The sequence below is a fragment of the Amborella trichopoda genome, chromosome 13, assembly GCF_054954075.1.
Source record: "Amborella trichopoda isolate Santa Cruz 75 chromosome 13, AtrichopodaSantaCruz75HAP2 v2.0, whole genome shotgun sequence".
Lineage (NCBI taxonomy): Eukaryota > Viridiplantae > Streptophyta > Magnoliopsida > Amborellales > Amborellaceae > Amborella > Amborella trichopoda.
In genome coordinates this window covers 20,776,511-20,790,587 of record NC_142348.1, presented here as the reverse complement: position 1 = coordinate 20,790,587, position 14,077 = coordinate 20,776,511, and the positions used below count along the sequence as shown (strand labels likewise).

The window sequence follows — 14,077 nt, the reverse complement described above, 5'->3', positions numbered from 1 at the left end:
TGTGCTCAATTTCCTTACAATAAAAACAGGTCTTCTCAACCTTGTTCTTTTTATTTTTAAAAATCCTTACAATAAAAACAGGTCTTCTCAACTTTGTTCTTTTTATTTTTAAAAATTCTCCCCTTTCCCTTATACCTATTATTTTTCTGATTATTGAAAGGTTTCTTGGGGATCTAAGAATCTGAACTTTGGACAAAGTGGAGCTCATTTGACTTCTTCTTCATTCTTCTCTCAACTTTAATACTGAGATGCATGGGAAGATTTAACATGGTTATCCCTTGTGCAAAATGATTCAATGCAATTATAACAAACTCTCAAGATAGAGGGAGACTGTTAAGGACAAAGAACACTTGCATGTGGTAGGGGACTGGATCCCCAGCTGCAACAAGGTCCTTTTCAAGCATTGTCATTTTGTTGACATACTCGGTCATTGAGTCCAATTCTTTCATTCTGCAAAAATTGCATTTTTTTTACAACAATTGTACATAGGTCTTAGAAGTGGTCCCATACTTTTTAGATAGGGCACCCATCATACTTTGAGTTGTGGTGTGATCATCAAATACTTTAATTAAATCATCTTCCATAAAGCTCAACATAGTAGTCCTAGCTACTTTGTCATCTTCTAACCATTTTTCAAGTCGTCTGGCTTGATCATTACCATTAGGTACTAAAATTGGTGGTTCTGTTTCTACGACATAATCTACCATATCTTGGAAAAGAGTATATCCAATTTTTCTTTTCCACATAGAAAACTTGGTCCCATTGAGTTTTTCAAGTTTGGATAGTTCTGACATGACTAGCCTAGATGCCATTTTAAATTTTTAGATAATACCTATAAGTTCAAAAAATTTAATTGTGTTTAAGAAAAGGTTGTCTACTAGCTAAATCAATAGGTTTTCCGACTCTCCAGTGAGCTGCAACCTCAAAACAAAAATTTTCTCGTATAGTTTATATTTGCACGATAGGTTATGAGCCCACCACGCTTCCACAACCTGGCTTTGATACCAATGTTGAAATCTTGAGGGAAAAAATAGACTCCTCTCGCAATATTACTGGCGGTGTTATGAGACTGAGGATCGCAGAGGGCAGGATTTTTCAGAACAATGAGAACTCAAAAGGTTACTTGCGTGCCTTTTCATAACCATGAAAGACCCAGTTATAGAGGGATGGAGGAGACCGTTCTCCAACGTTCGGTTTCCTTCTGAAATCTTTGAGAAAACGTGGCCCATAATCTTGGGAGGTGGGTAGTTATCATCTACCCGTTAGATGATGACTCTTCTTTCTCTAAAAAATGCCTTTATTTAGTGATAAAAATAATATTTATGAGCAAGATTAAAGAAAAAAAAATAGCATGTATGAGGGCCTCATGGCCACCCATACGTACCAACAGTTCTATTATTAAAAACCATCTAATTGATCATCTCGACATCGAGAAGTATGAATATATATAAAAATAATAACAATTTGAGTCCCAGAAATAGTGCATCTTGCAACACATTATCTAGACCGGCCATTTTCAATATTTTCATACATTTATCGATCTACATGATTTTAACTATTTTTGGAGTTTAAAATTTTATTATTATGAAAATAGATTTTTCGATAATCTTAAAAAAAAATTACACCAAAATTACATGTTATGATAAAACTTGTAGGTGCGTCTAATTAGATTGTTTAAGGTTGCAACCTTGTAGAAACCACACCCATTATTAAATGAGAAAGTATACAAAGAGACCATTTACTTTTAATACAAGGAGGTCATGATCACTTTTGTCCATCAAATCACTGCTCATGTTTTAAATCCTGAACAATAGCATTTTGAGAATATTTTAATGAAACAATTAATAAAAGGATGTAAAGTAATGATGTAATTGATATGATTGAAAATTAGTTGATTTAACTACCTCAACATTTTAACGCATATGACATTCTCCCACTCGCACTAGAATACATTATATACCTCTTGCTCTGATATTAGTCATGCAACATCTCAATTTTGATTCCTACTACTGAATTACCTAAATAATAATAATAATGAGAAGAATATTTTCAAAAGGAAATTAGATTCTGGAATCTAACTATCCCAAATTAAACGAGGAAATTCTATCCTCAAATTTAAGAGAATCTAATATCCACAAAGTGGAGCATATAACATTTTGGCTTAATGATATGGGACACAGTTTCTATGTGTCCATGTAAAAATGAATCCCCTCTTAAAAATATATTTTTGAGGTGGAATTTTGGACCCAATTTTCAAGGGGAAAAGGTCTCTATATAGCCGAGGCTCTAAACAAGCAAATAAGAGCCTACCTTAAAATTTCAATTGAAGAGTTTGTTTTGATGCCCAAATATCCTCAAATTGATCATCTCGACATCAAGATGCATGGACATAAGAAAAAAATGGATTTCAAATTTGGGAATAGTGGATTCTGTAACTCATTTTTGGACCGCCAATTTTCAATGTTTCATAGGTTTGTCGATCTACACTATTTTTGAAGCTTTAAACTTTGTAAATATTTTCATCATTTTTGAAGTTTCAAACTTTGTAAATAAAGATGAAAATCACATACTGATGAGAGTTCTTCCTGTTCTTCGATGTACCTATCTTGTTATCTTGCAAATGCAATAGTAAACAAAAACGTAGTAAGTAAAAATAAGTTTAATGAAGGAAACCTGACCTCGTTAACACATACGTATTCCTTGGGGTTCAAAAGCTTCTCCTCTTGAAAGCTTACTTTTCATTAAATACTCAACCCCCGTTGATTATACACGACTTTATTAACTACTCCTCTCTCATTAAATACTCAACCCATGACTCTTTACCATGCTTATCCTTAAAGTTGTTGGTTGGGGTTCAAAAGCTTCCCCTCCAAAAAGATTACTTCTCATTAAATACTCAACCCACGTTGATTATACATGACTTTATTAACTACTCTTACATGACTCTGCATGAGATATACATACCCATGCCTGCCTTGCTTATCCTTAAAGAAGAGAAGAAGAGAAGCTACATGTTATGTACGTAACATCTCCTCCCTCCTTAAAATTTGGTCTTATCCTCAAGACCAAAATCGGTATGTACTATGATGTTAAGTAACATAAAAAACAAGACCAAAATCGGTATGTACTATGATGTTAAGTAACATCAAAATCGGGAAATGGTTGGTATGTGCAATGATGCTATCTTCTTCTTCATAAGAGGCTTCAATTAAAAACAACTTCTTACGTCGATGCCTAGGCACAAATTTCCTGTTAACAATCCTTTTGCACGTCTCTCTTGCAATTCAGTAGGTGCCATCCGCCGAACAGGAAGCGTAGGGCCATTGTTGGTAGCCTCCTTACTGGTTGTGATGGACTCCTTCGCATAAGACGTTGGACTATATCGCCGTTGCGAGAAATTGAGGGCCTCGTACAAATGGGCAAGTCTGATAGCTGCTGATAAGGTCGTAGGGTGCCATGCTAACACGTCTGCCTTGATGTTGTCGCCTAATCCGCTGATGAAATAGCTGACTTGTCAGTTATGAGGAAGATACCCCACCTTAGTGAGTAGCCTTTCAAATTGAGTTTGGTAGTCTCAAAGAGTTTCAGTTTGTTGCAACTTAGCTAACTCTCCAAATAAATCTTGGAATTGGGTGGGACCGTACCTAGCGTGCAACCCGTCACAAAACGTCTGCCAAGTCATTTCGCCTCCTTCTTGTTTGACTAGTTGGTACCACAGCTGAGCGTCACCCTCCAAATGGAAGGATGCAAGAGCCACACGTTCTTCCTTTCGTGTTTGATGGAACTGAAAAAATTGCTCTACCGTATAAGTCCAATTTGTCGTGTCTTCTTCACCATTAAAGCGGGAAAATTGAGTTTGAGAAGCCTTGGAGCGAAGGACTGCTGCGATCCATTTTGACGGTTTCCATTGGTGTTCCCAGGTCGTACTCCATGGTTTTGGATTGGAGCCCGTGAGTTATCCCTTACTTCAAGTTCAATATTAGCTAGATGCGAACTAAGCTTTTCGAACAGCTCGTTAAGCTTATCCATTAGCTGTTGTTGTCCAGTAGTGAGAGAGCTCACATCATCTTCCAACTTCTCCACTCACTGATCCATGCCTTTGCTCTGATACCACAATGACACGTACTGAGGAAAGTTTTTCATGTTCTTCGACTCTTTGATGTACCAATCTTTATCTATCTTGCTAATGCAGCAGACAACGTACTTATCTTCCTGTTCTTGGACGTATCTCTCTAGCTAATGTAACAGATGATGTACCGATCTTGCTAAAGCAGCATATGACGTACCTATCTTGCTATCTTGCTATCTTGCTAATGCAGCAGACGACGTACCTATCTTGCTATCTTGCTAATGCAACATAAAATAAAAACGTAAAAATAGGTTGAATAGAGGAAACCTGACCTCATTAACACATACGTGTTGGTTGGGGTTCAAAACTTTCCGTCCCAAATATCATTAAATACTCAAGCCACGTTGATTACAAATAATCGAAGGATAACGTTCTATAACTACTCATATAAATCTATCTAAAAAGACATACACCACTTTATTAACTACTACATAACTCTACATGAGATATACATACCAACTACTCCTACATGACTTTGTATGATCCTTAGAGAAGATGCGCTACATGTTAGGCACGTAACAAAAAACTGAAAAATATATGAAAATATATTTAAGGGCAGTGACAAAGATTTCCAGTATTAAAAGCACATTTCTAGACATTATTGGAAGGTAGGCTCTCATTTGATGGTTTAGTGCATAGGCTATATACAAACCGCACATCCATCTTTAAAATGGACGTTTTATGCCTTGGGGAACGCCATGTAGAAATGCGTCTGCCGACTCATGAAACCATTTTTCCTAATGGATATTTTCTCGCATTACTTTCAATCGAGAGCCATGCGTACGCAATCTCCTCGGAGAACGAAAACTGTAAAACCTTTATTTCAATCTCAAAGAAGAAGAAAGGGGACAAGATGGGGTGCACAGGGTGCTTAACCCACTTGCATTTAAAATGGATTCAACAGAGAGAGACCAGAACCACCTCATCCTGCAGTAGAGCGACCTCCATTACTGCAACTCTTGGGGTGGTGCCCAAGCTCTTCCCCCAATGGCCAGAGACTGGTTTAGCTGCACCCAGATGTGTTCGAAGGGGTCTGCTTTGTCGTGCTTTAGAAGACGACCGAAAAGATGGGAGTATCGGTGGCATTGGTTCGGCTCTTGAGGAAAGGCCTGGTATATTAATCCTCTCCCACTTGTTTCTGTTGGCCTTTCACATCTATTTATTTGCAATTATGCTTAATTTTCCTGGTTTTCTCTATTAAATTACTTCCTTGAAAAGGGATTTTTACTTTATTCTTTGAATTTCCAAATTTAAGCATCTCATGTATACGTCTATTCATTTGAAATTCTGCTTGTTTATGCATATTTTAAGCTTTTCCTTTTTGTGTTTTTTTTTTTTCTGGCGCCGGGGGACGGCAGTGGGGGGCATCCATTGATTTCCAATTTTAAACATCTTGTGTTTGTCTATGTGTGGGTGTAGTTATTTATCAATTTTATACGGGTGGATCACTTAACCTTTTGTATCATGCTTGAGCGCTCAAGAATCCAGTTTGAGAGCTTCTTGGACAGTGTATATGTTCTCTTGGTCTATATATACACAATATGCAATTTTAATTTTTTCCCCCTCATATTTACTTATTCGGAACCTCCCTAGGAATTTTCTTTCTTCTTTTTTTTTTCCATGTTTAGTTTAACACTGCTCTCCTTGTTGGAGAAGCAAAAGTTTCCTTTGTGACAGTTTCAGGTGAAAGCTTCACCTATGGAAAAGCATTCACCAATACATTGATGGTGTCATCCATTATGTCTTATGTAATTGTAGTGGAGCTTTACCATAGAATTGGTGTGTAGGTAATTTGTTGGGAGGTTTTACTCATAGCATCCATGTACAAGCCAATGGATGTGCACTTATCAGATGAACTAAGGAACTGCAAGAAATTTTCTTTACTTTCCCTACAAGATTTACAAAATTTGGGAATTTAACTTAGAGATATCTAGTGGGAATCAGTAGTGCTACTCTGGCACTTCAGAACTTCTGTATGCATTGAAATGTATTGACAGGTATGTTAATTTCCCTCTACAACTTCTACTGCAATTTTAACTTGGCAATTCAGGCGATGTATGATTTTCCACATACAGGCTGTATAAATTGAGGTTTAAAGAGGGGTATACTTAATATTAATCTTAAAGAATATCTTCTGATCAGTGCTACAAAACCTGATAGGCTTGAGCTTAGAACGATAAATGTTGTAAGGATACTGGGTGACCTTATCTCCTAAGATACTTCAGATGATCCAAATTCACCAGCTTAAATATCTTATGCAGCTGACTCTTGACAAAGTGAATTGCAAGTCATAATAGCTCCATTGTAGATGTAACAATGGGATTGCATGGCTTCTAAATAGTATTATGAAATGTGACGTGTATCTGGTGCATCTTTAGTAAGACCAGCTTGTTGGCCATGAGGCTGGGTTCCTAAACTGATGTCAACGTTTGTTTGAGATCATAGAGGGAATTGCAGATAGCAAAAGTTTTCTACCGTAGTAATTCTCAAGGAATATATCTGTAAAGCATGTAACAAGAGAGGTTGTACATTGGACATAAGTACAGCCCTTTGTTGTGGGTACTTTGAGTGGTAGCATGGGCTCTGGATTAAATTGCTTTGTTATGTTGCTTGTGAAGCTCATGCAAAGTTAGCCAAACTCTCTCTGCTAATCCTCCCTGCATGATAAGCTATGGAAGTTGTGGAGGCCAAGTAAATTTCTTTGTTTATTTTTCATTTTTTATTCTTTTGATAATTGAAGCATGTGCTTTGATGTACCAAGAGAGCTAGTGGTAGTAATGAACGTATCCCTTGCTCGGAGCGATTTGATAGCCCGTAGGAGCAGGCAGTAGCTTGGGTTGAAACCTTATACAAGTATGCTGATCCCCAGAGTTCAGAGTTCATATTCGATCTTGTGCCCTTGTTCTCGTTTAACCATATTTCTCATTAGTTCTCTATTAGATGTAGTAGGTAAGTCAGAAGACAGAATAGTGTCGGGCATATGCTCAAGAATTGTAACATAATGAGGGAACTTAGGAGCTAATGGCATCAGAAACCTTTGTATTTCTAATGAATGACAAATGTACCATGCAAATGCAACCAAATCACCGAAGATGGGATATTCTTCTGGAGGGATAATCATTTTTGTGACATGACATTCAAAGAAATAGTTTGCGTATTCTATTTTTGTGATTTAACAAAAATTATGTTCTTCATTTCTGCCAACTTTAAAACTTCACATTTTGTTTGTCTTTGCTCATAAATTTAAGACAAATTTGGTGGTATGACTTCATTGCTGTTCCCTGGATGTGTCTTGTGTCTATTTGTCGCTCACAATCTTCTGCGTGTTTAGAAAAATTATGTGTGCAGTTTTGAACCACTTGATTTTTTCAAATAAAGCCATATGTTATTTCTCGTGTGCAATGCCATGAGCTTTTGCATTACTTTATTTTGCAATCAATTGTTTTCTTAGTTGCTGTTTACATCTATTAGACTATTGACCTTGTTAATTTTAAAGCCAGTTTGGAAGCCGTTGCGAAACAGCATTTCGTACTGTTTTAGATTGGGCTGAACAAAACGTCAATGTTCCAATAAGATGACCTATGGATACCACATAGAAAATATGCTTGCAACTAGCACCCTGGTAAAAGGTGGCCTGTTATACAGATGGGTTAAAAAGGGAAATAATTATTTTCATGCCACTTGTAGACGTACTTTTGTTGTTTTGGTGCGGTGGTATGTGCTCAACACATTCTATTCACTACCAAACTGGGCCTTGGTTATCTATGGGATCCTTCAACTTGTAATGTTGACTTGCTTACACTCTTTTTTCTTTCTTAGTTGTACACCGTTTAAGCAACATTTGATCATCTGAGTTTAAATCAGCAACCCAGATTTCCTGGAACAAGAATTAGCTCTTTTCTATTTTGGTAATCATAGGTGTGCCTGATAGATCGCAAGCAGAAATTCCAGAAAGTGCAGAACAAGAAAATGGAGAAAGTTCTTTGTATAATTGGCTTTATCCCAGCAAAGAACTCCTTCCAGATGACCAAGAGATGAGTATATTTGATCACTTGGAGGAGCTGCGGCAGAGAATATTTGTTTCCGTTTTAGCAGTCGGAGCAGCTATCTTGGGCTGCTTTGCATTTTCTAAAGAGTTGATAATGATACTTGAGGCTCCTGTTAGCTCTCAAGGTGTTCGATTTCTCCAATTATCTCCAGGGGAGTTCTTCTTCACAACACTGAAGGTACACTTGTGGAATGCCATTAAAATCTGCGCACCTATTTTACTTGTTTGCAATTTCCTTTTATTCTGTATTGTTTTTTTTATTCTGTATGTAATTTGATTTTGGAATAATTAACTTTGAATTTGGTGCTCCTTTATGTATTGGTCGTTTTCCATTTCATATGTTCAGAAAGCTATTTTTATTATGTGGTTTAAAGGACATCCAAAACACTATATGTTGAAATTTGTTGCTGGCCTTGATATTGATGACACATTACTATGCTCTTTAGCAAATTTTTTCTGATAAGAAAGCAGTCCTTCTCTTTCTTTTGTTTTAAACATTCATATTTAAAATCAATGGTAATTACTGGAGAAATGTCTCCTAGAAATATTTTTCTTTACATGCTCAGTCAGACTCCCTAATGCATCAAATATTTTAGAAAAGTATTCATGTTTCACTCATGTAGCTGAGATGAAGATATTGAGATGGATGAGTGGCAAGACAAGAAGGAATTGAATTCGAAATGAATACATTCGAGAGAATTTAGGAGTAGCACTAGTAGAGATGTGATGCGAGAAAGTAGACTTAGGTGGATTGGCCAAGTGCAGTACAGACCCAGTACGACACTTGTTAGGAGGTGCGAGTTAGTTCAAGTGAAAGGCTTTAAAAGGGCAAAGTGTAGGCCCAAAAGGACATGGTTGGAAGCAGTGAGAAAAGATATGTGGACTTATGGCCTCAATGAGGGTATGGCCCATATGAGAGATCAGAATGGCCTGTAGCCAACCCAATTAATTGGGAAAAGGTTCCGATGATGATGATGATGATTCATTTTTCACTTATTTTATATGTTTGTGTTGGTGCAGGTTAGGCATGGGTGCGTTGCAACTTTGTCGCATATATCCAGCGAATGCTCGTAGTGAGTTGGGAAAGATAGCTGCCTTTAGAAATGAGAAATATCGATATATTATCTATCCTAATTAATAACAAACCTGAAAAATTTTCATCTTCTTTTTCTTTTTTGTGTATGTATGTTTTGGAGAAATCTATGTATTGCATGGTTTATATGTAACTAGGCTCCTTCTTCTTCTTCTTCTTCTTCTTCTTGATGTCACGTCTTGGCTCTACCATCTCGATCACCCAGGCCAAGGGCCCATTCCTAAGTAATTACATTTCTTCAATAATTTAATTTCAACATTCCAAATTGAATCTTTTCACTGTTGCCTCGATCATTGTCTGATGGTACGAGGAAGAAAACAAATCAGAAATGAATTTCTGATGGACATCTCTTCTTGTTATGTGAGAAATCATAGTTTACTACTCGGCGTTATGTGAACTAGGTCATGTAAGAAGAAGAAGAAAAAAAACTTAGCAAGCTGGGATTTGGTTTGCAGACCAAATAGATAGGGTGGCTGAGGTATTAGATGACTAAGAGAGTCCAACTTGACCCTACTAATTCAGTGGTGGTCGCATTTTGCACAAAATGGTAGTCTATGATAATGTGTACTACGTTTGGATAGTCAGGTGCCTACCAAAGAACCACACCAATGCTCGTGCCTCTGGCGCTTGGAGGGGTATATCCACTCTATATGGAGATTTTGTTAGTAGAACACAACTGCCAAACACTGGTGACCGAACCATACTGTGGTGGGATTTATGGGCTAGGGACCACACCCTCGAAAGCCTCTTCCCTCGCTTTTTCTCTCTTGCCATAGCCTAGAATGTTTCTAATTTGATCAGTCTTGAGAGGTGCTTGAGGGACAACTAATATGGTTAACAAATTTTAGAATCATTGGGACACACCAAAATTACAGAATAGGCAGGTCTCTTGGACCTACTCAACAACCAGTTCTTAACACTAGTGGAAAGTGATAAGATAATTTGGACCCTTGAGTCATCTGGCATTTTATCGATTTCACTGCCATGCAAAGTGGGCATATCATCATGGGCAATGCCTAGATTACCCCCGTGCCCCCTAAGATGCGGGCTTTCAACTGGCTTGTAATCCCTATGAAAGCCCTCACAATATCTCAATTCCAAAGGAGAGACATTCTTATGCCTAAAAGATTTGTTATGTGTAAGGAGGTGGACGAAAATATGGTCCATATATTTGTGTATTGCTGGTGGCTGTCCGGATGTACGCATCTTTTCTGGATCTCTTTGAGTGGTAATTGGTGTGGCCCAACAGTTTCCAGCACCTCTTTTCCAGTTACTTCTCGCCACCATTCCCTGGTTTCTCTTCCCATGGGGAGCATCCATACTAGCCTCATTATGGACCTTATGGCATAAGTACAACGCAGGAGTTTTTGGAAGCAAGGCAAAGGGATGGATACTTTGAAAAGAAGTTTAAGGCCACATTCATCTCTCATGCACAGAACCATAAGGATTTTGTTGGCTGGTCTTAATCAGACTTTTTCCCGAATTGGAGGTGTATCCAAGGTGCTAGACTAATGGTAGTGGCCAGGTCTGACCTGTGGATATCTCCTATTCGGGTCACCAGAATTAGTCTCGATGTTTGCTCCCAATCTAGGCCCCCGGAAATGGGGTGTATATTTAGAAAGATCTAGCTCAAGCCTGCTCTCTTAAAGTCCACAAAGGCTGAAGCATGGGCACTGTGAAATGGGCCTCAAACTGTTTGATACCAATTGGGTTCCGCATTTCGAATTGGTATGGAATTCTATGAATTTCTTCTATGGGCTTCAAGGCAGGCCCCTTGTCCAAGGTACCTTGAGCAATTTTGCACCAAATTTCTGCGATTTGCAGTGACCTACGTGTCTTTTACGAGCAATCATGCAAATGAAACAGCTAATGCACTTGCAAAGGAAGGGGCTGCTGGCAATAGTTATCTAGTGAACAGCTCTTTGTGCTAAGAGGACAATTTTTATTCCTTTATTGTCAAAATATTTCTCTTTTGATTTTTGAGCTTTGCTGGTTTTGCGCAGTTGCAGCTCTACGCAAATTGTAAATTTGTAAATCTCTCTTCAAATAATATAAAATCAAACTTCCAAAGAAAAAGAAAAATCAGTTTCATCCCCAACAATCTCCACTTTCTTCTGTATTCTGAATAAGTTGAAATTTCACATTCTCTTTGTGTTTTTTATTTTTAATTTGTTATAATGTATGGACAAATTAGATATCTGTATGAGATTACTTACATATTGTGGTGATGCTCCTTGACTTTGAAATTAGTTTTTATTTATTTATTTATTTGTTTTTTTTATTATTTATTATTATTATTATCTTGTGTACTTCACTGGGGATACAGGCCCCTACCTTTTTAAAAATCATTAGTTGTTTCAATGGTGTTTGGTGAGAATAAAAACCTAGACCTTAGCTGGGGGTGCTACCACCACGACCCTCGCCCCATTACCAAAGTGCAAGAATCAAGATATCCTTGAGAATAAATGGAGTACTTATATTTCTGCACATAGAAAACAGTAACAGAATTATTCCTTATGGGGTTATCCGCATTAAGGTTAAATGTCAGAATGCCCCTTATAAGGTGCTAAGCCACCAACATCCTCCTCATCCCAAGCTCAAGCAAGCATAGTTTTAGGAGGTAGAATTTTTCTATTAATCAGCTATAAATGTTTTACTAGTCTGTTGAGATATAGAGGAAGCCTCTATCTGGCTCAGATAATGATACTCAACTTCTAGATGTGCGGTTTTCTCATGAATCATAACTTGGATATATATGGATGAATTGAATGACATTATAGTTTCATAGGAGATACATCAAGATTGGCAGAGTATTAAGTTTGCAATGATCCCATTGCAAGTGCATAATGTAAGTCAATATTTTACACCCACTCTATAGTTGGACATGGGCTGTTTCATTTTCTTCATAATATTGAAGAAGATCTCAATTCCCTTGTTGATTTTCAATCTTCTAAAATCCAGTATATTGTGAAGTAGGCAAGAAGCTGAAGAGGTGATGAGGATGGCTTACCCCAACTGAGTGAAGAATGCAGATTGTCAAGTCAATGAAGATTGGCACAAGAATACCACGATGAGGGAGAATATGTACTAACCTCCAAGTTATGGCAGGAAGGCCACAATGGCACTGGTACGTTAATGTTTGCTTACAAGGATGTGGTGTTTTGGGAGAGAGACATTTTAGTTGGTTTTATTCTGAAGGCCATGAAAAGAGGAGCATGTTGAGTGGTTTGGGACGAAATGGAAAGATGAAAGGTTGAAGGTAAGGGACATTGATGCAAGGATAGACACGATGACTTCGAGAAAAAGATTATGCAGGGGAAGGTGGACTTCGGAATTTCAGATGCATAATCTATTTATGCTGAGTAGCTGACTGCGACACACGTCCTTTATTCATAACTTAAAGAATTAAACTGAATCAGAAAGACTGTAAAATCGAACCCAAAGTTTTATGTACATCATTTTTTTATCAATGTATGTAGTTCCCCATTTCTGAGTCAGTTAATAGCCATATTGGCCTATTTTATCAATGGCTTCTCTTTTCACCCTCTTTTCTTCTGAGATTGGCATGTGATTGTCTCTGTACAGGTATCTGGTTACTGTGGGCTCCTTCTTGGTAGTCCAGTCATCCTCTATGAGGTCATTGCCTTTGTTCTCCCTGGCTTGACGAGGGATGAGCGGAGGTTCTTGGGACCCATTGTCTTTGGCTCTTCAGTGCTTTTCTATGCTGGAATAGTCTTCTCTTACATAGTTCTCACTCCAGCTGCTTTGACTTTCTTCGTCAATTATGCACAAGGATTGGTGGAATCCTTATGGTCGATTGATCAATACTTCGAGTTCGTATTAGTGCTTATGTTCAGCACTGGTCTCTCTTTTCAGGTGAGCTGATTACTTGCATTTGAGCTTTTTCCTTTGAGAAGCCATTGCAAGTGAAGACAAGTAATCTGACTCATCTAAAGCAATGTATGTGATATTTTGTATTTTGCGTGTTTGGAGCTGAAACAAAAGGGTAATTACTATTATAAAAAAAAGGTTGGTACTTACATGTCGAAAAGAAAAGACTACAGAAAAAAGAGACAGTTACTTGAGGTCAAAATTGAATAATGGGTGTCATTTTTAATTTTACAGATTTAACAGTCACTGGCCTTTTTACAGGTTCCAGTTATACAATTTCTATTGGGACAAGTTGGTCTTGTGAGTGGGGATCAAATGCTATCGATTTGGAGATATGTAGTGGTTGGTTCTGTGGTTGCTGCTGCGGTGCTTACACCATCGACAGATCCTCTAACCCAAGTCCTTTTAGCAGGGCCTCTTCTTGGTCTGTATTTAGGGGGTGCTTGGATGGTTAAGCTAACTGGGCGTTGATTCTAGTTGTGCATTTGTAATGTGTTGTATTATTAACACAGCCATATTGTCTGTTTAATGTATCATAATGCTGAGAAATATGTATCCCATGTCTCAGTTTCTGGTGTCCATTTCCTTTCCTTTCCACTTTCTTGGTTGGGTTTCCTTCTTACTTTGGAGATCATCTTTTATTTCTGAATTCAGGAATAACATCTTTCTAAAATTGCTGAGTGGTGGCTTGATCACATTTCCTACGGTGGGGACACAAATAGCTCAAGTCCCAGCATCCTTTTCCTGATTCATTAAATTGGTTTCCTTTTTCTTTCAATGTTCAGCCCTTCATTCAGTCAATTGCAAGTGAACTTTTGGAACACAACAAGGGTGAGGGACAAATAAATGATCGTACCAATAGTGGTTCTCTCTCTCTCTCTCTCTCTCTCTCTCTCTCTCTCTCTCCCAATCCCCA

The 14,077-nt window shown here is 37.8% G+C and overlaps 1 protein-coding gene across 4 annotated transcripts; it reads left to right on the top strand.

Moving 5' to 3' along the window:
• Positions 1 to 4,979: 4,979 nt before the first annotated feature.
• Positions 4,980 to 13,740, top strand: APG2 (Sec-independent periplasmic protein translocase). 4 transcript variants are annotated; one of them, XM_006843905.4, is made up of 4 exons: positions 4,980 to 5,241; positions 8,048 to 8,355; positions 12,856 to 13,146; positions 13,423 to 13,740. In XM_006843905.4, exons 1-4 carry the CDS (start codon positions 4,983 to 4,985, stop codon positions 13,630 to 13,632), a joined length of 1,068 nt encoding a protein of 355 aa, XP_006843968.1. In that variant the 5' UTR covers positions 4,980 to 4,982; the 3' UTR covers positions 13,633 to 13,740. The 4 variants fall into 4 exon arrangements, with proteins under 4 accessions (XP_006843968.1, XP_088711504.1, XP_088711505.1 ...); XM_088855378.1 differs by lacking the exon at positions 12,856 to 13,146; XM_088855379.1 differs by lacking the exons at positions 12,856 to 13,146; positions 13,423 to 13,740 and adding an exon at positions 12,247 to 12,397.
• Positions 13,741 to 14,077: the final 337 nt, after the last annotated feature.